Below are 27,527 nucleotides of genomic sequence, written 5' to 3'. Positions count from 1 at the left end.
TTTTTTGGGATTCTCAGAAGCTATAGCAATTTAAAAAAATGTAAAACAAGAAATTCATTAGGACCATTGTTTTTGTTTACACCCCTCAAAATAGTCTATATTTCACTAACAAGTAAAAATGGATTGTTTTTGCAGTATTTAGAGCAAAATCGTTCTTCCAGTTTAAAAACCAAAGTCACAACAATGAGGTCGTTGCGTAAATTTCAGTGTGGTGTATGGCCATCAGTAGTGGCCAGTACACAGTGACGTCATTGAGCTTTTAGCGTGTCTGTGCAGTAATTCAATTCAATAACCAATCGGCGTGTTCTGTTGTGAATGAGATGCAACTTCATTAATATGCATTAATTTGTGATAATTAATTAATCATTAAGATTCATTAATATGCATGAACCGGAATTTTAACTTTTTTTGTGATGCATTGTGATCATGCAGTTCCTATAGAAACAGAATATTGTAAAAACAGTAGGTGTGGCTTGTTTTTTTTTTCTATTGTAAGCTGAAGAAGGGTTTCAGGAGAGTTGTTACAACCTAACAGACACCTCCTCCTCCTCAGCATTCCTGTTTTATATATATATATATATATATATATATATATATATATATATATATATATATATATATATATATATATATATATATATATATATTAGGGATGTAACGGTATTGTAAATACCGTCATACCGTAATATTAAATTTTTTTGATATTACCGAAGTCGCATGACTCGATAAAACTATAGGTCTTCAGAGAAAATTTGCTCAGGCGAATGAAGCGAACGGGAGGTAGCTGAAACTTCATTTCCCATCAGCCCCGGCGTGGCCATAATCCTTTGCGGTCTGTTGTCGCTACAGATCCAGTAATGTGAAAATGGAGTGTGCTGCTAGTAGCGGAGATGAAAAAAAGATGGAAATGATCGAACCTAAAGCGGGTGTTGTCGCCGCGCGCGTGCTGAATAGCGGTGCTGTCGCGCGCGTTCTGATCAGCTGTTGTGGCGCGCGTATTGTAAAGCGCCGAGGCGGGGTTGAGCGCGCATACTCAAGAGAGGTGTTGTCGGGCGCCTACTGAAGGGCTGGACTGGACGGAGGTTGTGTCGCGTCGCGGGGGCACTTTTGATCGTTTTGGAAGGGCATTTTCTATCCAAGACTAAAAAGGGCATGTGCACTGCACAGGTTGAGCCCTATGTGTGCACGTGCCTGCAAGTTGGGGAATACGACTAATAACAGTCATGGGGACTGCAGAAACACAGCACACTGTTCAGATTGATGCAGACATTGACTTGTACCGCAAAGAGACCTCTATCTCACTCATGGTTTGTCTTCTCAAGTGGGGGAAAGACAATGCACAACGTTACCCCACTGCTGTCAACATGGGCCAAGTCATATCTCTCTTGTCCCAGAAACCTCAGTCCCAAATGAGAGGGTTTTTTTTTGTTGCAGGGGACATTGTAAATAACCCAGAGATACCAGCTTTTACCAGATTATAATTATATGATAATTTTCCTTTAAACCCATCTCTATCTAAGTGAGTGAGTGATTAAATGTTAAATGTGATGAGTTTTCAACAACACTAAATTGAAACTTTATTTTTTTACATGGTTTAATAATTTTTTTGTTATTAAAATTGAAGTTCCTGTTTCAAAGCTTACAGATAGATGGCTAATTTGTATGTCATTGACACTTTTGGCACTTTTTTGGAGTATTTTCATAAGTTTTTTTTTTCCTGTAAATGATTCAATAAATACCGTACCGTGACATTCATACCGAGGTATTACCGTACCGTCAAATTCTGATACCGTTACATCCCTAATATATATATATATATATATATATATATATATATATATATATATATATATATATATATATATATATATATATATATATATATATGTATGTATATATATATATATATATGTATGTATGTATATATATGTATATATATATATATGTATATATATATATATATATATATATATATATATATATATATATATATATATATATATATATATATATATATATATATATATATATATATATATATATAAAGAAAAAGATGACGACACTCTTTTTTTTTTCTTCTCAAAATGCACCAGACACTATTATAAACACTCCATGCTTCTTGGAAAACATAATGGATTTTTGTGGGTGTTCCATTCAAGTTATTAAGCTTAGCAAACCCCCTGCAGGACACATTCTTACCTCTACTTTTGCTTGAAAGGAAAAAACAACAGCAACTACAAATCATCTCGAGTCTAAGTTAATAATAAAATTAGAAGTGCTTTATCCTCACTGGTAAATTGCTTTGGATAAAAGTATCTTCTTATGTATGTGAATGTAAATAATTATATTAACACTACACATAATACTGTTTTTTAGCTTTTTATAACTTGAGCAGGTTGTTTGTTTCGCTGTTTAAGTTATAAAAATAAGCGATAAATCAGGGACTAAGCCAAAGTATGGTGATTGAGTGAATGAGTGAGTGATAACTCAAGCAAGCTTTTTTGCTGATTTGTTAAACACATATCTTCATTGTAATTTCATTCATATAATACTGTCATTTTAAGACCATGTGAATCGTAATTTGTAATTGCATATTTAGGGAAGTTGTCAATAATAGTGTGCAAAATATGTGAGAAATTATATACATACATTAAATAGAATAACTAAAACTATCATCGCTCGTTTGTTACAATATAAATATGCCATTTCCCAGCTCAACCTGCTTGAGCAAAAGAGAATTATGTCAGCTTCAAAATACTCCTCCAACATAATATGACAGTCTCTCTTTCTCCCTCTCGCTCTGTCTATTTTACGCTCACACCTGTGGAGATTTTACATGGTGTGGAAAGCAAAACTCGTTTTGTTCCAAGCCAACTGGGACAGATTAGGTGTGTGTCTTATTTTTCTTGAAACTTCCTGTTGTGGTGTAAATACCCACAACAAACAGCCTCAGCCATCTGTTCCAAATGAATAGTTAATTGTAATCATATCGGAGTTTGAAATAAATTGTTTATATAGCGAGACTTTGTGGCCGTGCCAGTGTGCTGAATCACACGCCATCGAGTTCAATGAGGCGTTTCTCTCCGCGGGAGTCTCGCTGATCATGATGACTCCATGGCCTTCTTGGCATTGCCGTCTCGCTGCGGTTGTGCTCAACTTGGCCTGCAATGCACAGGCGGGTTTTCAACGCACCTTCACTCATTATTCACCATTCATCTGCATCAAAACCTCCCTGTGCTTATACAATAAAAGCTATATAACAGTGGTGCTTCTTCTCATGAGTCAAATCACCTAATCAAATTATCTGTTCTGAATGCGTATGCAGTTAATGACTCATTGATTCAAATGACTCATGAAGAGAGAGTCAGCAGTTGCTAATTTAAATGATCTGTTCAGAGAAAAAGTCTGCAGGTAATGGCTCACTGATTCAAATCACTCATTCGGAGAGTCTGCAGTTATTGCCACGCTGATTCAGAAGATCCATTCAGAGAGAGTTTGCAGTTAATGACTCACTGATTCAGATGATCCATTCAGAATGAGTTTGCAGTTAACGGCTCACTTATTCAGATAGTTTAAATGACTCCTCTAGAGAGTCTGCAGATACAGATTTAAATAATCCGATCAGAGAGTGAGAGACACACACACAGAGAGAGAGAGAGAGAGAGAGAGAGAGGGAGAGACAGAAACACAGAGAGAGAGACACACAGAGAGAGAGGGAGAGAGACAGAGAGAGAGAGAGAGAGACACACACAGAGAGGGAGAGAGAGAGAGGGAGAGAGAGAGAGAGAGAGAGAGAGAGTCTGCAGTTAATGGCTCACTGATTCAAATTATTCAAATGACTCTTTCAGAGAGAGTCTGTAGATATTGTTAAAAAAATTATTCTAATGATCCATTTAAAGAGAGTCTGCAGTTAATGACTCAATGATTCAGATTCACAAACAGCATGCAGAAGTATAAATGCATGACGAAGCGCAAGGGAGGTGCCATGGGTCACTCGACGCAGAAGTATAAACCAGTCTTTATACTACAAAGAGGGCCTGCAGTTAACAACTCACTGATTTAGATGATCCCGTCATAGAGAGTCGGTAGTTATTGATTTAAACGATCCAGTCAGAGAGAGAGTCTGTAGATACTGTTGCACTAATTCAAATGATCTATTTAAATAGAGTCTGCAGTTAATGACTCACTGATTCAGATGGTCAAATGACTCATTCAGAGTCTGCAGTTACTGATTTAGATGATCCCGTCATAGAGAGTGTCTGCAGTTAATGACTCACTGATTCAAATTACTCAGAAAGAGTCAGCAGTTACTGATTTAAAACGATGCGGTCAGAGAGAGAGAGTCTGCAGGTAATGTTGCACTAATTCAAATGATCCATTTCAAGAGAGTCTTCAGTTAATGACTGATTCAGATGGTCAAATGACTCATTCAGAGAGTGTCTGCAGTTACTGATTGAAATAATCTGGTCAGAGAGAGAGTCTGCAGTTAATGATTCACTGATTCAAATGACTCATTCAGAGAAAGTCTGCAGTTATTGCTGCACTGATTCAAATGATCCATTCAGAAAGAGTCTGCAGTTAACAATTCACTGATTCAGAAGATCCAGTTAGAAAACAAATCGTCGCAGTAACAAAGTGTTGATTTAAATGATCCGGTCAGAGCAACTCCCCAGTAAAGAAATATTTATGCTGAATTTTTAGAATTAACAGATTATTATAAACAAAAAAGAATTGTGTATTACTGCCTGAATGGTGCACTCTCAGAAATAAGGTTAGAAAATCTGTCACTGGAGCAGACCTTTTCAAAAGGAACTTTTTGTTCCAAACAGATCCTTAAAGATACATGTTAATACCCTAAAACGTATAAATCTGTATTTACTTTAAAAGGGAATCTTGAAGGTACCCTAAAAAAGGTATACTAATATGCAGCTGTAATGTCCAAATTCTGTTACCTTTTAAAAAAAGTTACCACCCCTGACAGCTTTTGTACTTTTATTTCTGAGAGTGTATAGATTATGATTTAAAAAACTAAGCATATCAGTAAAAATAATGAAATTGCAACTATTGTTTATTCCCTTTAAACGTATTTTCTAAAACATATTATATAGTGGGTAGCACGTTCATCTCTTGCATCAGCATGGTGCTTTTCTAACGTGATCTAGCTAATTCACAAATTGCATTTCATTACGGGAGAAAACAAGCTCTTTGGAGAGTGCAGGAAAGCGCTGTGCAATTATTCCTGTTATTAGATTGCAAGAAAGTTCTGCTAAACCCACTGGCCAATTTTCTCCACAAACACATAAAACGGTTAGAAAAAGAAATGGGATGAGTCTGACCAAAACACGTCCAAATAGTTGGCATAATTTTGTTATTTTCCTTTCAAAGACATTATGCATCTCCATAAACTTCACACTCAGCTTTATATTTTTATTTATGATACATGAAGGACAAATTTCTGCCAGAATCGTTATTAAAACTATTCTGACTGTAAATTCTACTTTTAATTAACTGGCACAAACGAGTAGAATCCAAAGCATTTTGTACAGAAATGGTTTGAACTGGCCTATTATTACTTCTTAAAATATCACACTGCCACAAATACCAAATATTCAATATTACACAAAACCAAATGCAAAAGTTTAATAAACAGTCAATAAAAGACCTATACTGATGGATCACTAATCTTTATACAGGCTTTCTGCAGGTTTCCCAAAGTCAAATTTAAGACTTTTTAAGACCGTTATAAAATGAAATGTCAGACTTATAAAGGGCTAAACTAAGGATTTTTTTAGGTTGGTCATGTGGAAAAGAGGTTTACTTGCCTCATCTAAAAAATAATCTAATTAGTTAATTATTTGCCACATACTTTAAATAATGTGTCAAAAACAAGCAAACCCTAATTGTAAACACGCACATTTTTAACATAATTTTTCTTCAAAAAAAAAAAAAAAACAAAAAAAAAAATACATATTTGTATTTACAGTAGAATGTTAGAGTTTGGTTTATTTATTTTTTTTAAGATGAATTGTTGGTGATTGGAGACATGGACAGATGGAAATTAGACATGTTTAAAAGGATCTAAAGACCTGCAAGACAATATTTCAGTAAATTAAAGACTTTATGGCCTAACACTAATTTTTAGAAATTTAAGACATTTCAAAAGGTACCTGTGATGAAAATAAACCTTTGTAAGCTGTTTGGACTGAACTGTCTGTATGTATAGTGTGTCCACAGTCATACTGGACTAATATAAACCCAACAAGTCTCTTTTTTTTATTTCCTGATGTTAAAATAAGATCCAAATACCAATGATTTTGAGTTCAATCGCAACGTGATGTAGGAGTTAGGTTATCCTTGACCAATGAACTGATTGACAGGTGCCATTTTTCTATAATAACATTTCTTTAAGATTTATGAGTTTAAAAGTTTTTTTTTTTTTTTTTTTTTAAACAGAGCCTGTTTGTAATAAAGACAGTAGAATCGTAATTCTTAACCACTATAATCACCGACATGACATAGTGTCAGTACATAATTGTTTACTTGTGTGTGAATCATCATTTCGGAAAGGCTTGAATAAACTCCACCACAAATACATCAAATAAACTTACTTGATATTTAGTGAGCTGTATTTCAGCTTCATCCGAGTCTGTCTCTATCACTGACGGCTGTTTAACTGACATAATGCATGATGAAGCAGACAAGCAAGTCAGAGCAGTGGGCCGGAAGAAACAATTCATTTAGATTTAAGGCCACAGGCTACAAAAACAGCTACACTGTAAGAAAGCAAAATGGGCAAATTCTGGAGGCTTTAAGAAATTATCTGATGGGTATTTTGAGCTGAAACTTTACAGACAATGTACTTTGATAATCAGAGATTTTTGTTTCAGTTGTGACAAAATAAATAAATATATAAAATATAAATTAACAAATAAATAAAACAAAACAAATTAATTAATTAAATAATATATTTTTGGCAACAGAATAATGATCTATTAGTTAATGCATTTACTAGCATTAACCAAGTATGAATAATCCTGTAAACAATTTTGTAGAGCTTGTTATTAATAAATAAATGAACAAACACATTTAAATCAAATAAATCAAAATGAAATAAATAAATGTATTTACTAACATGAAGTATAAATAATCTTGTAAAGCATTTATTAATCATAGTTCAAAATTTACTAATGCATTATTAACATCCAAAGTTGAGCATGTTAACATGAGCTAAAATTATTAACAAACGTTATTCGTTTTAAATAACATTAACAAATAACATCAATGTATAACTAATTGTTTATTCATATTAATAAATGCATTAAATAACAAATTCATGGACAATAATTTAATGTGTTACCATTTTTGTTGGTAACAAATTAAACGCAAATTAAGTGTCTATTGTATGGTTTATTCTATCTTTTGTGAAATCCTTAAATAAATCCTTTTAAAGACATCAAATGCCAGGTGGGATTTACTTTAAATTTAAAGTGCTCAGAGTTAACAGTAAATCTTTGTGTGAACAGGTTTTATGTACCTGAAAAAAAAGTGCTAAATCCAAAGTTAGCGCACAGATGTCGAAAAACCAAAAAAATCTGTAAACAAAACAGCTCAAAAGTCACTTTACAACAGTTTTGTGTGCACACAGTCTGAGGGAGCGCAACCTTTGCACGCAGGCTGTGATAAGTGTTGAACAACAGCTAAAAATCACCGTGACATGATCGAGATGCACAGGTGAGAGCTCTGCCAGCGGGCGACCCTGATACACTGTCAACTCTCTGATAAAAAAAAAAACCCTGAAAATCTCTAACAAGTGCAACCCATTCACTGAGAGACATTAGGAGCATCTAAAGATCCAGTCAGATATAATAAGCACATACAGTTGAAGTTATTGAAGTTATAAGCCTGTCTGTGAATTTTGTTTTCTTTTTTAAATATTTCCCAAACGATGATTAACAGAGCAAGGAAATTTTCACAGTATTTCCTATAATATTTTTTCTTCTGGAGAAAATCTTATTTGTTTTATTTTGGCTAGAATGAAAGCAGTTGTATTTTTAAACTATTTTAAGGTCGAAGATATTATTATTATTATCATTAGCAATATTATTTATTATTTGTTTTCAATTGTCTACAAAACAAACCACTGTTATACAATGACTTTCCTTATTACCTTAACTCTAGTTAAACCTTTAAATTGCATTTTAGGCTGAATACTAACATCTTGAAAAATATCTAGTAAAATATTATGTACACTACCTGACATAAGTCTTGTCATCGATTCTAATTGTAAGAGCAACAAATAATAACTTTACTTCTAGTTGATCATTTAGAAAAGTGGCAGAAGGTCGATTTTTCTAAAGAATCCTCGATTGATCTGCATCCCAATCATCACAAATACTGCAGAAGACCTATTGGAACCCGCATGGACCCAAGATTCTCACAGAAATCAGTCAAGTTTGGGGTTACATCCAGTATGGGGGCGTGCGAGAGATTTGCAGAGTGGATGGCAAGATCAACAGCCTGAGGTACATGTAACAGGACATTTGTGCTGCCCATTACATTATAAACCACAGGAGAGGGTAAATTATTCAGCAGGATAGCGCTCCTTCTCATACTTCATCCTCCACATCAAAGTTCCTGAAAGCAAAGAAGGTCAAGGTGCTCCAGGGTTGGCCAGACCAGTCACCAGACATGAACATTATTGAGCATGTCTCGAGTAAGATGAAGGAGGAGGCATTGAAGATGAATCCAAAGAATCTTTATGAACTGGGAGTCCTGCAAAAATGCTTTCTTTGCCATTCCAGATGACTTTATTAATAAGTTATTTTAGTCATTGCAGAGATGTATGGATGCAGTCCTCCAAGCTCATGGGAGTCAAACACAATAGTAATTCTTTTTTCACTGCACCATGAATTTATATTCTGGTACTGTCATTATGGCAAAGATAAAACAAATTAGTTATTAAAACTATTACGTTTAGAAATGAGTTTTTAAAAAATTATATCCGTTAAACAGAAATTAGGGGAAAAGACATACAGGAAGGCTAATAATTTTGACTTCAACTGTATATGTGTAAGTGTTTGGTCATGCAAATAATTACAGGACAAAAGAAAAGAGGATGGTGCGAATGACCACACAGGCCCGAATAACCCCTTTTGGTGGTCGACAGCTCTCTGGAATCCATTATGGCGCTTAATAGCTGTATTTAAAGTCACTGTGACTACCGCAGCCTTACAAGGCATCACAAAAAATGAAATAAATAAATAAACAAAAAAGAAAAAAGCAAGACCTGTCAGGATTAAAATTACCTTCCCATTACATTCTCAAATTACAACGTGTATTCTGCCTTTGTGCTGCTTTACGCTATTTTGGGTGCTTTTTTTGTTAAACAACGATTCTGTGAAATAGGCTGATATTGACTTCTTTTCAAAGCAAACTGAGGGAAGGAATAGGAGGACCAGGAGTGGTGGGGGGGGGACGCAATTGTCCACAACCTGCTGTTACGCCTTTGAATTGATGAGACGCAAAAGAAAGAAAACAAAATGGGATATGTCTGAGATTCGCAAGGCTCCAGCAGGAGTTCAGCTTGTTATGTTGCCAGCACAGTCATGCAGCACAGGCACAATAAGGCAAGGTGATGGAGCAACGCAAGCTTAATAGTCCTACTAAAAGCGTGCGATATGAACTCACATAAAATCATGTGTACGAGACAGGTGCTTTCTGCCGGGAAGATGATATCGGCATTGCAAATTACATCAGGGATGTGGCAGTGGAAAAATAATAATAAAGAAAAAAGATATGGGTTTAGTGCCATGACAAAACTGCACGTCCATATCTCAGCCCTAGAATGAAAATGAAGAACGGGTATGAAACGGAGTTTGCAGAGGCCTAAAGTTGACATTTACGGTTGTCTGGCAGGTCTAGTAAATCCAGTGGGAATCACATGATCAGAAAATAAATGTGAGGGCAAAATATTGAATTGCCACCACTGAAAGTGATACTGATATTTGGACAACTGATCTTTTTTGTCTGCTTTTCTCTACAATAACCTCTATGCACAGCTAGAGTTTTAAAGCCAACGTTAAACTTCCGGTAAATATGACTATTTTTAATTTTTACAAGGTTGTTTTTAAAGCAACGATGTTATAATGTAATTACAATACATTCAGTTAAACAGACTTAAGCATTTATTTAGCTGTTCAAGCGTAAAACAAGCTGAAAGATCGTTCTAACCACAAGTGCCATCAGTAGCAACAGGCTAGCACAGAAACTCCATAGAAAACACTGGGGTAAAATAAAATGTCATGTTTTAAATAAATGGCGGGTGGAAATGGAATTCAATGCAGTGCTTCTTGTCCGGTCTGAGACCCACTTCATATTGTATATCTAACAGGCAGTGAAGATCACTGATCAGATCTTAAACGTGACAGTTTTGTAATGGCCAGGAAGCCGTTGGGCTGACTGACTAAAAGTTAAAAGTCTGTGTGAATATAGCCCATTGAATATGAAACACTTTAAGAAACAAATAAAGGAGGCAAAAAAATTAATGACCGTTTTCTACTTAACATTAAATTATAAAAGAGATAGCATTGGTTTGAGCAAACAAATGTTCTTTTGAAGACTCTACGGTGTATGTGGTTGTTTATTTAATTTTTATTTTTATTTCATAGTGGTCTGTTCCTGTTTTTTTTTTTTTTTTTGGCAATATTTGGTGTTATATTTTGTAGTATTTCCTTGTTATATTCTGTTTTCTATCATTTGTGATCCAATATTATGGTTTGTTTTTGTATTTTCTCTTTGAATATCTAAGTTGTGTCTTTATTAATGTGTTTTATTTTGTCTTTTTTTTTTTTTGTCTTGTGAGATAGTATAGATCATGTGACGCGAAAGCGTACTCCTTACTGTGATGAACACTGTCTGATGAAGAGCCTGGTGCTTGAAACGTTACATGCTTTGTGTGAGTCTTTTTAATTCAATAAATTTGCATTTTTAGAGCTTTGGTGTTGCCGCCTTTTTGAATATATTGTTTAAATTCAGTCCAAATAAATTGTTTACAACCACTTAACTTACAATATTGAGTAAATGCAAGGGATCATCTTTAAATCTTTTTTTTTTTCAGTGTAGAAGTTGGGTTTAGGTATTGGGTAGGATTAAGGATGTAGAATAAAATCATACTTTAAAAGTACTAATAAACAGCTAGTAGTTAACAGCACAAATTGGGATTTAAACTAAAATGCTACCCAACCAGTGTATAAACTCACTTAAATGCTATAAAATGGGTTCGTTTAACAGCTTGGATGTTTGCTATTGTGTAAATGTCATTAATTCAGCTTTTCTAAGTGTTTACAGCTCCGTTTCTCTTATAGTGTCACTTGCATCCATACTGACATTGTCTCAGCTATAAAACAAACTCCATGTTCCTTCCGCTTTATCACAGCTGGCAAGCTAACCCGTACTAGTATGATTGATAGGCTGTATAGTGCCTTGGTTAAGAAACAGGAGGCACAAAAAACGAATGACTCTTTCCTCCTATACTTAGCACTAAATTATAAAAGAGAAAGCATAGGTGTATGCTTTACACCGGTGTATGTGGTTGTTTATTTTGGGTTTGTTTTAAGTAACACCGGTCTGTTCCCAGCTGAGCGTTCTGATCAAATCTACTCATGCGTAACATTCATAAGTAATATAATCACAGTTGGCTGCAACGAAAGAGAAAAAGCAACATTTCAAACTGCCTTTAAAAAAAAACTGAATCAATATTTGATGAAGGTTACTAACTTCCATATTAAAAAATAAAGTCTGCTGGAAAGCACAGAGGTTCTCACCGATCTGTTTACGGTACTGATCGACCGGCAACTTGACAGAACTTGCATCCTTTTTCCCCATCCTTCATTCACCTGACAGAGAAACAGAATGAAAAACACACAGAGTATGAGGAAAGTGAGTACAAGTAATGAACGATAGTAAGAGTTCTGCGTCTGATTGTACACGGGAATCAAATGTAAACCGTACAGTTGAAGTCAGAATTATTACCCTCCCTTGAATTATTAGCCCCCTGTTTATTTTATTAAATTTTTTTAAATTTCTGTTTAACGGAAAGAAGAATTTTTTCAACATGTTTTAAAACATAACAGTTTTAATATTTCCTTTTTAAAAAACGATTTATTTTATTTTTGCCATGATATATATATATATATTTAAAATGGTTTTTAAAAAATTAAAAAAATGCTTTTATTCTAGCCAAAATAAAAAAAATAAGACTTTCGCTAGAGGAAAAAATATTATTAGACATACTATGAAAATTTCATTGCTCTGTTAAACATCATTTGCGAAAAAAATAAAAAAATAAAATCAAAGGGTGGCTAACAATTCTGACTTCAGCTGTACTCTACAAATGTCTGTGGAAAATACTTGTTATTTTCCAGTTTCCTGTAGTTTGTTTGTTTAAACTTTATTGTCACCAAAGGGGAAATTTGTATTGGACCATAGACCCACATTTGCAAACACGGAACGAAAAACAGACGACACAACAATTCCATCATGAACATAAATATTACATATTTTTTAAAAAAAGTCTAATTAACGCAGGTAAAAAAGATTTCTTAAAACGATTATATCTGGTTTGGAACGTTTGGATTGTAAGCCAGAAGGCAGTAAATCATACTCACAAAATAAACTATTTTTAAATATTTAAACCCTCCTGTCATGCTCACATCTCGCCCCTTACTTTAGTGTTCCTGGTCTGTTTTAACTGCTTTTAAATTAGCACAAAAATCATTTTGCTCGACCAAATTTGTTTTCAACATTCTTTAGCTGCGAACAATGTCTTAAAGTAGTGTTTAACATGAATATATAGAATTAGACATAAAATAACTGCAGTGAAAAAATTCAAACAGGCCATAAAAATGCATAACAAAATGAACAATAGATGACAGAAATCAAAATACTTTGTTCCACTACCAATAGACAGCTCACTAAAATATCTATCACAGGGTCTGACCAAAGAAATTAACATTTTAATCCATTTATCAACCAGCAAAGCACAAACAAAATGGTATCCATTCCTGTGTGCTCAAATTTTAGTTCAGTCCTCAAATTGCACTATATTAGTGTACTATGTAGGGGATATTAAATGAGGTTATAGACCGTGATTAAGGACTAATCTAATAAAATAATAGATGCTAAGCTAAGCTAAAAATGCTCCTCCTAGACCCAGAGATTGATATAAATTTGTTCAGTCTGATGGGTGAATATAGTCTGGATACCCAGTCATTTCCTGTGGTGGTCACTTTTGACCGGGAACAGCACAAGTGTAAAAAGGTTTATTAAAACTCAAAATTTAATGAAAGAGGTGATTCTCACTTTTCATGTTCAAGAGCATAGTGTGGAGGATATCATTAGGCCTTGAGGTAGTCAGATGTAAAACACAATATTTATGAGAGTTTTAAGTAGTTAATCGGTCAGATTTAACCCAAACACGACAGGAAGGTTAATAGAGATATTGAAAAGTTGATGTTGAAAAGTTTAACAAAGTTACTTTTTTAAACATTTATAGAAGTATTAAGTTATATATTGTCTGGTTTGGTTATGTATTAGGTTATGCATTTTTTTTATTCTAGATTTACTTATCTTTATTTATTATAAAACACATTTGTTAAAATTGTTAAAAACATCAATTTGGAGTCACTTTGTTAAATTGTAAAGTTATCATTTTCCCAAGATGATAAAGCAGAGCTTAATGTCCCAGAACTGAATTAGAAAGCATAAAATAGTTAGCAGTTAATAACAGTTAATAAATAAACAGATAAAAATGAAATAAATTATGCTTTATGGTTTTCTGTGACGTATCCGGGTACTGAAATTTCATAAATATAAAATAACACTATAGTCTTTAAAATAAAATAAAATAAAATATAGTCTTTAATGTATAAATAATTAAATAACTGTTAAGAGCTTCAAGCTTTAAAATTTACTATAAAGAACTTCATAATTTCCCAGTACTGGGTTGCGACTGAAAGTACATCTGTTGCATAAAATATACCGGAATAGTTGGCGGTTCTTTCCACTGTGGCGACCTCTGATAAATAAGGGACTAAGCTGAAGGAAAATGAACGATATTTCATAATACTTTAAAGTCACTTGAAATGCTTCCTTAAAACATGTGCATCTTTCATTATTAAACATTGCAATAATGCCTGAACTGCTGTGCCTGGTTATTATATTTTCAATCTAACATCGCAGATCCTGCAATCTGATTATTGCAGGTTCACACATTGGAATATCGATGATGAAATGATATATTGTGCAGCCCTAAAAGGGATTCACCAATATGGAATTTGACAACATTAATAACCAATAACTCTTTAGATTTGGAGACCGATAGCCAACAAATAGCCTGAGCAATACTTTTTTTTTCATTTTCTCTGCATGATTGCAAAAACAAATGATTTTTAAACAAAAAGAAGCATCTTTTCATACAACAGTCGGTTTCTCTTTTTTTATGATGAAAAACTCGCACACTGCTGACATCTTAGTTGTCTGTTTTGTATTATATCACAGAGACAACGATAAAAACTCTAGTGGCTGGAGCAAGCACGTGAAATGCTTCATCCAACAACAAAATTTCTTAATTTTTTTAATGATTAAAACACTATATTTCCAACACACAAAAGGAGCATCATAATACCAAAGCTCATTCAAATGTACACAAATAACTTTGTTTTACCACCTAGATGTAACATTGCAATTCAACACTATGAAAATGTATTTGCCATCTTTTTTAATTACCGAAAACTTCATAACTAAATATTAATGATTTGTACAATGACTAATTTAACAAAAGAACTGACAATTTTGCAACATTTACTTCAAAGATTTAAGTACAAGAACATTTTTCTATAAAAGAGAAAGTCTGAGCAAAATGGAGCTCTTTTGAAAACCGTTTAGCTGTTTTTCCCCTTCTTGTTCCCTTTTTTTTTCAGGTTGTGACCCAGCAGTTGGGAACCGCAGCCTTTCCTGCCCTTTCAGAGTTCAGCATCACATCCTAAATTGCTGCAAAAGTCATGGGTGATTGTGTAAGACGGAAAGCATCTTGAAGTTAGAAAGAGGAATGGATGTGAGGCACATCCCCAGAGGTGGCGGGAGACTTCAAGGAATTCAATCATGCGAAAGTCGATGCGAGACAAAGTCTATTTGAAAGTCTTCCCATGCCTGCAAACCACCATTACGCTAGTGAATTTGTGTTGAATTGCTCTACAGTGAATTCATCTGGTCAGGAACACATTTGAAATTAAATCACTTGTGTGGGATGTACAATGTGAAACATCTAGGTGATGATTAAGAAAATTTTACTTCGCTGCTTTAACACAATCTTCATTGTTAAAAAAAAGCTGTAGAAATATAGATGCTATTTGTTCGTATTGGTTGAATTGAACATTAGGTCAATTAATAAGAACAATGCCCAGAATAGGACTGCATGACTGGAATAAAAACAAACTGAGTTTTTATTTGAATTGTTTTTTTTTTGTTATTTATCTTTTGGGTTGATGTCCCTCGAGTGTCTGGAGGGGGTCATATTGAACATCTATGAACTTGTTTTCTACTGAAAAATTTTTTAAAGTAATCTTCACATTGATTACCTGTAATTACCCAAGGTTTTATCTTTGATTAAATACAGATTTCCAAAGTTGTGGTATTCTTTTTGTATATTGTGATATGAAAGCACCAGATGACTTGAGTAGCTCTTTGTGGAAAGAGTTCATTATTTTGAAAAGATTCGGATGATTTTGTAGGGCAGTACATCTGTATAAAATAAAACAAATTACAACATAAGAGGTCAAAATTAAATCAACAATGCTTAATATTTTAGTCTAACAGCATTTACTGTAGAAATTAAATAATCAAATGTAAAATAACAAAAAAATCTTTACCATATAAATTGAATACAGTCAATCTTTGTCATGCCTACTGTGTAAACTTCACTGCAAAAAAATATCCGCAAATTAGCAGTTTTCCATATTTTATGATTTCTTTTTTTTTATTTTACCCTGTTTATTTGTGCATTTGGGTTGCATTTTGGGACATTGACCTTTATTCCAACAACTTTTAAACTTGCAAAAATTCAAAAAAGTGACTTTTATTAACATTTTTAATAGTTTAAACTTTAAAGTAATGTAATGTCTGGGTTGGTGTTGTATATTATGGTACAGAAACCTTGTAATAAATTTGGCACTGCATTTTCTGTTATTTTACATACTTTTATATTTATATTTCGATACAATTACATTTGAAATTATAGATCTACACATTTTTCACTATTTGACATTTCTGATTAAAATAATAACAACATAAATTAAAACATTGCAATTGATTTAAGCACTTGGACTATTGTATGGAAAGGCAACGTTGATATTTGTTTGAGGATAGGTAATCTCATTTTTTTATACCTGCCAGAAGCATGGTATTTTAGCGTACTTCACACCACATGCCATTTTACAGGCTGAACTGGTCTGGATTTGTCATAAAAGGTAAAATGGTCTGATATTTTAGGAAACTATAATTAACTTCAGGAGAGTCTGCACAGATCATTAAATATATGATATTTCATTTCCTGTGTTATAATTTTTCTGTATGCTGGTCAGAACACATGACTGATTAAGCAGGGAAAGCTTTTTGCAATAGTAGTAAGTAATAAAGCTGTTCTTTTAATATACATATATTTCAATTAACGAATTTACAGGAATGACCTCATTACAGTAAACAAGTTATTACATGTATGAATTGCATATTTTAAAGCTTCTGAGAAAATATTTGAAGTCACATGCCCAATACTTTAGTGTTGTATTTCCAGAGTCACACCACATGCTATTTTACATAACAAACTAATCTGGAAGTTTTCATAAAATGGTCTGATATTTTTAGAAAACTATAATTAACTTCAGGAGAGTCTGCACAGATCATTAAATATATGATATTTCATTTCCCGTGTTACAATTTTTCTTTATGCTGGTCAGAACACGTGACTGATTAAGCAGGGAAAGCTATCTTTTTTTATTATTAGTAAGAAATGAAGCAGTTCTGTTAATATATATTTTTAAATTAAAGAAATTACAGAAATTAACTCAATACAGTAAATGTGTTCAAGATATTACATGCATAAATAGTAGGGGTGTAACGATTTATCGTTGTACGGTTTATTGCGATGCAAAAATGTCACAATATGCATCATGGCGTTATGACGATTTCATTACGATATGACGTCCGTTTTCTCTTATTAGTTGAGCTGTTTGCACGTGAGCTACATTCCACCTGCTGTCGCACGTGAGTTCAGATTGCAGCAGCAGTAATGTTAGCAGACCAAGATGAGTGAAGCTGAAATAGAGGATGGCCCATCCTCTCAAAATCAGACGTCTGGCAACATTTCGATTGTACAGTCATTGCTTTAGACTCGTCCGCTTTTTGACACGCATACTGGGACAAACAGCCTAAGTTTTAGTCTTCACCTACCTTACCTTCTAATGGTGTTGAAAGAGTCACATACTGTATTTATAAGGTACAATTCACCATAAAATATCATTCTGTCTTCAAATAATGATGTATTGGCGACCGCAAAATCACACATGACGTGAGCTGACCGTGAGCTGTAACTACAGAGGGCGGACTATGATAGACGCGCGCGCGTCTGCTTTAGTGAACAGAACCTGCAGGTTGTGACTAACAGGTAATAATGTAGTAAACAACATTCAGTTTGTGGAACAGAGTGATCATTCAGGAGCCGCGTGGGAAGAATGAACAGCAGTGGAAATGAAACCGAAAGCGTGCACATTATTTAAATAATCATATCGCATTTTAGAGTTATGATTACGACGAGCATTAACCCTTTTGAGTACAGAGGTACACAAAAATGCACGTCAACGCCGAAGAAATAGTAAACCTATTGAAATAGTAAACCTCATGCCCAACATGAAGACAGCCATCCACAAAAACCTCTCAGGCAGACACACATAAGTTCAGGATTATTTTAAAGAACTTAGAATTTTTTTTATTTTGCACACACAAAAAAAGCAAGTGACCAAGCAAAGCCTTAAGCTCTTACTGTTAAATTCAATTGAATTGAATCATTTCAATAATATTTTATAAGAAGTTTTTAAATTGTTTTATTTTCCAGAGACAGTTCTGTTTAATTTATTTTCTTAAAGACGGTTCAGTTTAACAAGTTGAAACAAAAGAAATGCATAAAAAAATAGTTTACTTGGTAATTAAATTTTTTTAATAAAATTTGCATTTCAGTTTAATTTTCCTTTTTTTTTCAAATATCGTGATACATATCGAATTGTGAACATTATATCGTGATACACATTGTATTGTGAGCTGAGTGTATCGTTACACCCCTAATAAATAGCATTTCTTAAAGCTCCTGGAAAAATATTTTAAGTCACTGGCATGATACTTTAGCTTTTTAATATACTTTTAGAGTCACACCACATGCCATTTTACATACTGAACTAATCTGAATTTGTCATAAAAAGGTCAAATGATCTGATATTTAAGAAAACAATAATGACTTCAGAAAGTCTGCACTATGCATGGGATTATAACCATTTTCAAGGTATGCTGCGGTTTGGAAAATTCAAGGTTTTAAAACTGTTAAAATTTCTGCTACCGTTCATAAGGTATTTGTAAGATTCGTTTAATGTTTTTTTGTTTTTAGTTTTTTAGGACAACAGTATGTCCAGCAGAAAAGATATCCAAAGAAGCCATTTTAAATTGTAAAGAAATCTGTGTTTTAGAAACTAATACAGACAGCAGAAGTAAACAGTTTATTTTAATTATTTTGCCTGACATGTTTACTGTTCCAAAATATGTATATAAAATATATTGGAGTTCAAAAGGGGGAAAGTTTTTGATTTTTACCCAGACATTTAAAAAGAATATGTTTTAGAGCAGTAATCACAATACCGTGAAACCGTCATATATCTATCTAAGGTTATCATATAGTCAGAATCTTTTACCGGCCCATGCCTAATGCAAAAAAATAAATGATATTTAATTTTGAGAAAATATTTGAAGTAATTTGCATGATGGTTATTATAAAGTACAACTAAAATCGTATAAATGAAACCATTTTCAAAAAAAAAAAAAATTTTAAATTTCCATAGACACAAAAAATAAAGAAACTTTAACATACAAGGAACATTTTAAATTTCCAAAAAGGTTCTTTTAAGTTTTAAAATATTCGTCACACTTAAAATATTCTTCACCAAATTTTTCACCAAAAGATTCTCAGTGGAACTCTAGATCATTCTTCTATAACTTTAGAACAAAACTTCCCTTTGGAAGCTTTTTTAAAAAGGTTTCCTACGTTTTTTCCAAGTATTTGAATGTACAGTATCTGATCATTCGATGTAATGTTAAAGTAGGTTTAACACTGCAAAGATTGTCCATTTATATTAAAGGAGCGTGCACTCCATCTCATTTTACACTACTCAGACTTTCCCGATAGAGATCTCAGATTGATTTCCATAGCAACTGAAGTGAAAAAAGACCGGAGGAGAAGAAAAAAAGGCGCCTTATCTTGTGATGTATGTTATAATGGTTAGTTTGGAAGGCAAGAAATGTTAAAATTGGTAATGGGTTAAGTGCATTAAAGCACTAGCCATACTTCTAGTCTCACAAGCTGTTTTTATTGTGAGGTGGTCAGGGAGTCCTTTATCAAGATTCTGCACTCCTCACAATACTATTTGCAATCAATACTGCTTCTTCTGTTAAAGACTGGGAAAAAGGGCACATGAGCCAAAGGGCAAGGCTATGTTTCTGATGATGTTTAAACCTCTCTGACCTATTCTCTCCCAGAGAAATCGAGCTGCAGACCTTCGACCTGATCCATTTTGGCTCATAAGCCAGATATCTCCTGAGGAAAGGTGTGCAGGCTCTGTACTGAGAGCCCAGACTGATTAGCATGGAAGCGGAGAAGAGCTGGAGGAAGTGCAGAGGTGCATGAAAACACAGAATTACGAGCCTGTTTTCATCTTCTCTTTAGGCATGAATGTGAAAGCCAAACCTCATTCCCTAAGGCTGTCTATGTAAAGTGAGTTCGAGGGTCATCTTAGCATCCTACTTTTTGATGTCTTTAATCTGCGCTTTAAGTTGATGTAATTACAAGGGCTTCACAAGCAACATCTAAGTGGGACAAAAAGGAATCAATTACTTTTCCGAAGATGCTAGAGGAAGAGGAACATTACTGTGTTTACACAACATGGTTTGAGTCAAGCCCCAAGGCATGACCTACAATGACCAAACGCTTCCTTTGTAATGAGTGTAACCACTAAAGGAAGTTGACAAGGGCTGTTAAGGGTTCACCCCAAAATGAACACTTGCTGTTAATTTACTCGCCAAGATAAAGGTCATCCAAGATAAAAAAAAAAAGAAAATTTGTTCTCTTCTGTAGAATAATTTGAGCTGAAGCCATGGTCTTTGGTGATTTGTAAAATGCAATTCAACAGTCAGAGTAAAAAAAACATATAGAGGCAAAACAAAATTAATGTCCATGGCTATACAGACAATACGTTGATGTTATGAAGCAAATCTTCCTCATTCTCCAATATGAGCAAGCAGTATTAGTTCACATGTGAGACTGTGACAGGAGTCACACAATCCAGACCGTGTGAATGTAGCAATCGCACTCAACTGCGCACCAAAAGCAGACCAAAAAAGCGTACCGAGGCCTCCCAGAAGAGAAAAAACACCTAATGGATCATTGGTAATATTTCTGAAAGATAACCATGTTGCAGTTTAGCTGAATTAATTCACGACTCCTCTTAAAGTGACTCGCGATGTGCCTTCGCCGTTTGCAATGCATTTAAACATTGTTTTCCAGCCACAGCTGCGCTTCATTCTCAAAATGTATAGGTTTTCAAAAGTGATGTTTACAAACTATATAATATACGATGACCAGAGATACAGTCAGCCAGCGCAGTCGTCACATTTTGTGTCAGCCGATTTGTTTACTTGGAGGAGAGTTCATTGCCATTTTCCCACATGTTAATTCTGACCAATCAAAAAGCAGTTTTGTATAGGAAATACTGTACGTTCAATAACATCAGGCCAATAATTGATGTGGATTTTGTCACATGACTGCATTTTGGTTCTTTTTAACTGGTTTGGACCGAAGCAATCAGTGTGGTGTGAAAAGGATCCCAAAAACGGCAGAAAAATGCTACAATGTATCATTTGTTGCCCTTGGTTAGGACTAAATGCACCGACACCCTAAAAGCACTACAATTGTAACCTTATAGTAACTAGTTGAACTCAATCTATTTTTAGTTTGAACCTACAGCACATGCAGAGTGCGAATTACAGAAGGGTTTGGGGGAACTGACCCCCTCAATTAAAGCTTGATCAAAACAACATGTATGGGGGGGGGGGGTCAGCTTCTTAATACTGAGAAATACTTTTCTCTGCTTTGTATTTTAAATAATAATGTTAATAATTAAAATGAATATATAAAAAAAAATCGAATTAATAATATATATACATTTGACCACCGCTATAATGGTTTATTCCACAGTGTTTACAAAATCCCGCCAATCAGTCGGTGAGAAAAAACTTATTCAACAATCTGAAACCGGCAGATCTAGAGCACCGATAAACAATGCTACCGTTCACACGAAAAATAGCTGTTTGTTTCTACATAAAGCCTTCAAAGTAAAGTCAAATTAGATGCATAGTTTGATTTAAAGTAACCTCAAAAGTAGCTAATCGGATACTGTAGGTCAGAATACACAAAATTAGCCTTAAAACACTGAAAACTTCTACATTATACATTTTATTTATAAATTATGCAATTTAAATAAATATATAAATTTGATTCACTAAAGCATGTATTAAAAAAAAAACTAACATTACCAAAAAAGTTGACCCCCCTCCGATCATCAATGTGTAATTTGCACACTGCCTACATGTGAAAGAATGTGAATATAGTGTAAACGTCAACCACATAGCCGTTAAAAATGGGAAGTGTATTACTTTATGCACATTTAAATGTGGTTTGTTTTCATTTGTGCTTTGTATGATCTAAAGCAAAATTTGAGCATATTCTCTTATAGAAATGCACTGGTGCTCACATGTATTTGTGCATTAACTTACAGGTGTAAAGAACCAAAAAAAAAAACTTTTTAATTACTTCAATTACTGTATACTGTCATTTTAATCCATAAATTTGAGAGATATGTCCTTAAACGTTTTGACATCGTTTTTAATCACTTTTAATTGGAATACCTGTTCCACTGTTTTGTATATTATCTACTATTCACTATTCATCTCCTGATGCTCTTGGAACCTCGCATGTACGGTTGTTGTGAAGATGGCTCTACATCTAAATAAATTCAATTATCGTGAAGACAAAATTGAAGCCAACTTCTTTTTTTTCCGATATATGTCTTTTTTATTCTCAAAGTGCCAGTAGTCATTGAATCAGAGAGGACAATGGATTCTGCAAGAACTGACCTTCTGAGAAATATTATCTTGGATAGCCTGAGGATGAGTGTATTTAAAGGATATTTTCATTAATGGATAAACGATCCCTTTAATGGGCAAGCACGCCCATTTTTAGAAACTTCAGTCCTATTTCTGCCCATACACCCTTAGGGTTTTTAAAGTGGTGATAATTCAATCGGAGATCGGGAAGCTACAGGTTACAAAGTTTGAGATTTGAACAGCGATTACTCTGATGCTGACTCAGAACTGCAGACTAAAATAAAATCACAACAAACAGACTTAACCTAATTACATCAAGTCTGTGTTTACTGAATATATTAAACTATTTATGACACATAAAGCATGCACACCCCAATGTGTAGGAAAAAAATGTTCAAAAATAACACTTCAAATTGCAGACAACATAAGTTGGGTGAGATGTGGTCGATGCACAAATAGAGGGAGATCGCCAAGGGCTATGTGTACTTGCGCTTTGAAGACTCAAATTGAGACTAGAATCCTTTTTTCAGAAGCTGAACTACAAAGGTTTCAGTTTGAAAGAGATTTAAGATTAAAATAAGCACCTCAGGCAATTCTAAAAAAAAAAAAAAAAAAAAAAATAGACAGCATTATGCATTTTAGTAACCAAGTGCTCAAAAAGGTTACCACAAGTGCAGCCAGAAGCTGAAAAAAGAGCTGAGCTGAATTTATCTGACATAAATAGACAATATACGTTATTTCAGTGATGCTCACTATATGCGGTATAAAACAGGCATCACATGCAACACATTGAATACAAACATGCAATAATTAAATCGTATTGTAAGTTCTTCCAAAATGCGATTTAAAAAAATGAGATAAATAAACACTCGGATCACTGGAATGCCACGTAATGCAATTGCATCAGATATACTGTTTCCATCCTGCAAACGCATCATCCAGTTCCTGCACTCTGAGCTGAAGCTCTGACAGTCTGAGGAGTTATCCAATCATAACACGGAAACTGAAAGGCTCGACCAATCACACACTGTGCGGGGGCGGGAGCTAAATCGTAAGCCAATGTTTGGATTTTTCAGGAAGCTTTAAAAGCGCGACAAATCGCTATAAATTATGCTTTCTGTTTTCCCAGGTCAGTGACCGACATCTAAACACAATACAAATCGCTTAGCTGTGTAAAACGATAGCGTTATGTCAGAGAGCACAGACTTACCACTAAAAAGAGGGAAAGAATCCTCTCCGTAGTTCCTGGTTCAGTCTCGTGGACTTCAAATGGATGCGCGATTCAGCCAATCACAAATTATTCACTGCAGGGAAAATCTAAACACGTCATTTGGTGGGCGGGTCCATTTCAGTCCAAACCTATATGCTTCAAACCCAATATTTTACAGTCTATGCTTCAAACCCAAGATGTCATCGTGGACTGATGGAAAGAATATGACATTTATAACAGTAAGAGTATGCGTAAAATAAAACATTATACATATGTTCACAGTCATATGATTTAACTTTAAAGCTAAATATTCTTAAATGTTTATTTAGAGAGTTTAAATTATGGGAAAATACAGCTTCATAATCAAATAATTAAAACATCCCTTGTTTTGAAAAACAAAACAATATAAGTTTCAAAAAACATGTTGAGTTTTTTGATGCATACAGGTAAAGCTGTATGGATCTAAAGCCTGATTTATACTTCTGCGTCAGGTAACCGGCGTAACCCACGGCGCAGGCAACGCGCGTGGCTGTGCATTTATACTTCTGCGCGCTGTCTCTGTTGGTCTGCATTAACACTTCCGAAACGCTAGTTGGCAGTGAGGTGTAAATGTTCCTCTGTGTCGAGTTTCTTCGCTACTTTTTTGCATTTCCTGAACACTTCCGGGATGTACAAGTGGCTCAAACTCGCTCATTTTGAGGCAGGAACCGGCGGACGTGCAACAAATTTAACTATGAGGTAAACACAAAACAAAACTTTCCATCCGGAGCTCCTTCACGGTACTCCACACTTGTAAACAATCGCTCGCGCGGCGTCGCGCCATTCTTGCGCCTCTCGGTCCCGCCCAGACTCGTCAGCGCTACCAAGCCGACCAATCACAGAGCTTACGCTACGCGTCGTTGCGACGTGTAGTTACATTTTTTGAGAGGTGCACGTCAGCGACGGCGATGGCCACGGCGAAGGGCTATGCGTCAGCGCCGTAGCATACGCCGACGTTTGACGCAGAAGTATAAATCAGGCTTTATAATATGCCAAGACATTTGAATTGTGTTCATTTGAATTATTTACAATTGTAGTTTAATAAAACATCATTTTTATATGCCATTAAAAATGGTTTTGAATTTGAATTTCTTAATTTAAATTTCATAACTTGAATATTAAACATCTAAAATTTAAGACAAATAATTTTTAAGGCATCATTTTTATAGACGTATTTTCAAACTTTTTTGTGTGTTCTGAATTCCTTGACTGCAGATAGCGTTTGTAAAAATACAGTTTCAAGTTTTTAAGATAAAGAAATTCAAAACATCAAATTCAATATTTTAAAATTCAAAACCAGATTTTCAGATTGTGAAATTAAGATTCAGCTCAGAAAGTTGGTCAGCCATCAACAGGGAAGAGATGATAAGAATCACTCATCTCTGCTTGATTCATGGTTATGGATGAATTAAAGGGTGTGAATTACAGGGGGGTTGGGGGTAATAGGTAAGATAGGTGTGTGTTTTTTTTTTTTTCATATCTAGCCTAATGTCTAGGAATTCAAAACATAAAAAAGTTTGAAAATAAGTCTATAAAAAATTATGCCTTGAAAAAAATCAGTTGTCTTAAATTTCAGATGTTCAATATTCAAGTTATGAAATTCAAATAAAAAAAATTCAAAACCATTTTTAATGATATATAAAAATTCACAAATTGAATAAATTACAATTATCAATTATTTAAATAAACACAATTCAAATTCAGATTGTTTTGGCATATCATTAGCTCTATAAAGCTGCTTGGGGTTCACAGGCACACAAATACTTTTTTTTTTTAAATGACCTCATGGGAAACATTAGTTTAAGCACAGAGTGCAAAAATCTTGGTCAGAGACACAGTTAGAGACATAACACACACACACACAAGCAAAAATTGTATGTTTACATTGTATGTTTACATAAATATGAATAATTACAAGAACAAGAATTGGAGGGCCCTATTAAATGCGCCCCCACTGCTCCCCTGTCCAATTAAAAAAAAATATAATAATTAAAATGTAAGATAATATTTTTTACAGTGTTATCTCAATTTACAGGCGTCACGGTGGCACAGTGAGTAGCACAATCACCTCACAGCAAGAAGGTTGCTGGTTCAAGCCTCGGCTGGCGTTTCTGTGTCGAGTTTGCATGTTCTCTCCGTGTTAGCGTAAGTTTTGCTCCAGTTTTTCCTACAGTCCAAAGACATGCGCTATAGGTGAATTGGGTATGATAAAATTGTATGTGTATGTGTGTAAATGAGTGTGCATAGGTGTTTCCCAGTGATAGGTTGAGCTGGAAGGGCATGCGCTGTGTAAAACATGTGCTGGATAGGTTGGCGGTTCATTCTGCTGTGGCGACCACAGATTAATAAAGGGACTAAGCCGAAAAGAAAATGAATGAATGAATGAATCTTAATTTACAATTCATTACATCTATGAAATAATTAGTATTTTTCTAACATTATAAATTATACAGCAATATATTTCTGCCACAATTTTCTTTAAGCTATTTTAACAAATTGTTGTGTAGACACTTGAGTTTCTGTTCGTGTGATCATGTCCTCATACAGTGACACAGCAATCTTATATGCTCAACTCCAAGGCATAAGAAATAGCACAGCCCTGGAGTTTAGCACACACCGAAAGCCATTTCAAATTCCCAAGGCTTTGTTGTAAAAGTCTACCTACAAATGTGACACAGCTATTTTATACTTGCAGTTCTGTTCACAGAGCTTGATGTGATGGAATATTTAAAAATGTGTCATACATTTGTTGCCTGCATGCACATGAATGAACCACGCACAGCATCTCAGGGAGAAGGCTAATTTACCTTAACAATCCCACATGTTTGTGCCGCGAGATCTTTACACAATGCTTTGAAATGCACAATGTGATATTTCGGAATGAAAGAAAAAGCGAGAGGGAGACAGCAAGAGACCAACTTGTTTTCTCTACTCCTCTCTTGCCTTTTTTGTTTTATTTAAGGCTAATTTCCATTTCTTTTGTTTGTGTTGAATTTAGTCTGCATAATTGCATCCAGTCTTATTGCTGCCTGGGGCAGTGTGGATTATGGAGAGGCTTGCCACTGCTTGTAACTTATTGAAGTTTAAAATGATTTTCTGCTCTCCTATGGGCAGCTGATTTGAGAGCAGCGCAGCGGTAACTAATAGATCTAATCTGCTTATAATGAGCCTGTATAACACATTATTTACTCAGCAGAGAACACGGATACAGAGCAATTTAGCAGTGCTTTGATAAAGCAACACAAGTGGATGTGGATGTAACGGTAATGACCTGCGCTGTCCTTTGAACCGTTCTTGGAATCAATAGAACGGAAATTCTGATTTTAGAGAAATAAATAAACGTTGCTTTTGCTACAAAATGTAACATGGCTTCTTTTCTTTATTTCATAGCGCAAGGACTCAGAGCAAAAATCTTTTTCAAATATTTAAATAAGCCCTGCCATCTTCGTTGAGGGAGAGACTTGCTTACCATGTGTTTTGCATAATTAATTTTCTCATTTGCATGCTGCACCCAATCTTTTGTGATTAATTCAAAGAGGTTAGGCTTCACTACCGTGAATAATTTGGACTTGGAAAATTATTACTTGCTTGTGTGTTTGGATGCTGTTTTATTTTATTTTTTTTACCCCCAGCTAGCTGATATATAGTATTTTAAAAGCTATGAAACTATGAGAAATAATGATTGTGAGAGAAACCTGAAGTGACAAATGAAATCTTATAAACACATGATTCAGCAAAACCTCAACCCAGGCTCATTTGGAATATGTACCACTATATACATTTCTGGAGAGCACCAAATTTGTCCCAG

The 27,527-nt window shown here is 34.4% G+C and overlaps 1 protein-coding gene across 1 annotated transcript in view; it reads right to left on the bottom strand.

Moving 5' to 3' along the window:
• Positions 1-23,762, bottom strand: part of triqk (triple QxxK/R motif containing) — a 47,177-nt gene extending 23,415 nt beyond the window's left edge. The window contains exons 1-2 of the mRNA NM_001127256.3: positions 23,681-23,762; positions 11,823-11,894 (exon numbers count right to left, since the gene is read on the bottom strand). Of these exons, the coding sequence (NP_001120728.2) occupies positions 11,823-11,883 (61 nt within the window). The 5' untranslated portion in view covers positions 11,884-11,894; positions 23,681-23,762. The remainder of the gene's footprint in view (positions 1-11,822; positions 11,895-23,680) is intronic.
• Positions 23,763-27,527: the final 3,765 nt, after the last annotated feature.

This window comes from Danio rerio, chromosome 19, assembly GCF_049306965.1.
Source record: "Danio rerio strain Tuebingen ecotype United States chromosome 19, GRCz12tu, whole genome shotgun sequence".
In the NCBI taxonomy this organism is placed as follows: Eukaryota; Metazoa; Chordata; class Actinopteri; order Cypriniformes; family Danionidae; genus Danio; species Danio rerio.
The sequence above is the reverse complement of the archived record's forward strand: the minus strand, read 5'-3'. Positions and strand labels throughout refer to the sequence as shown.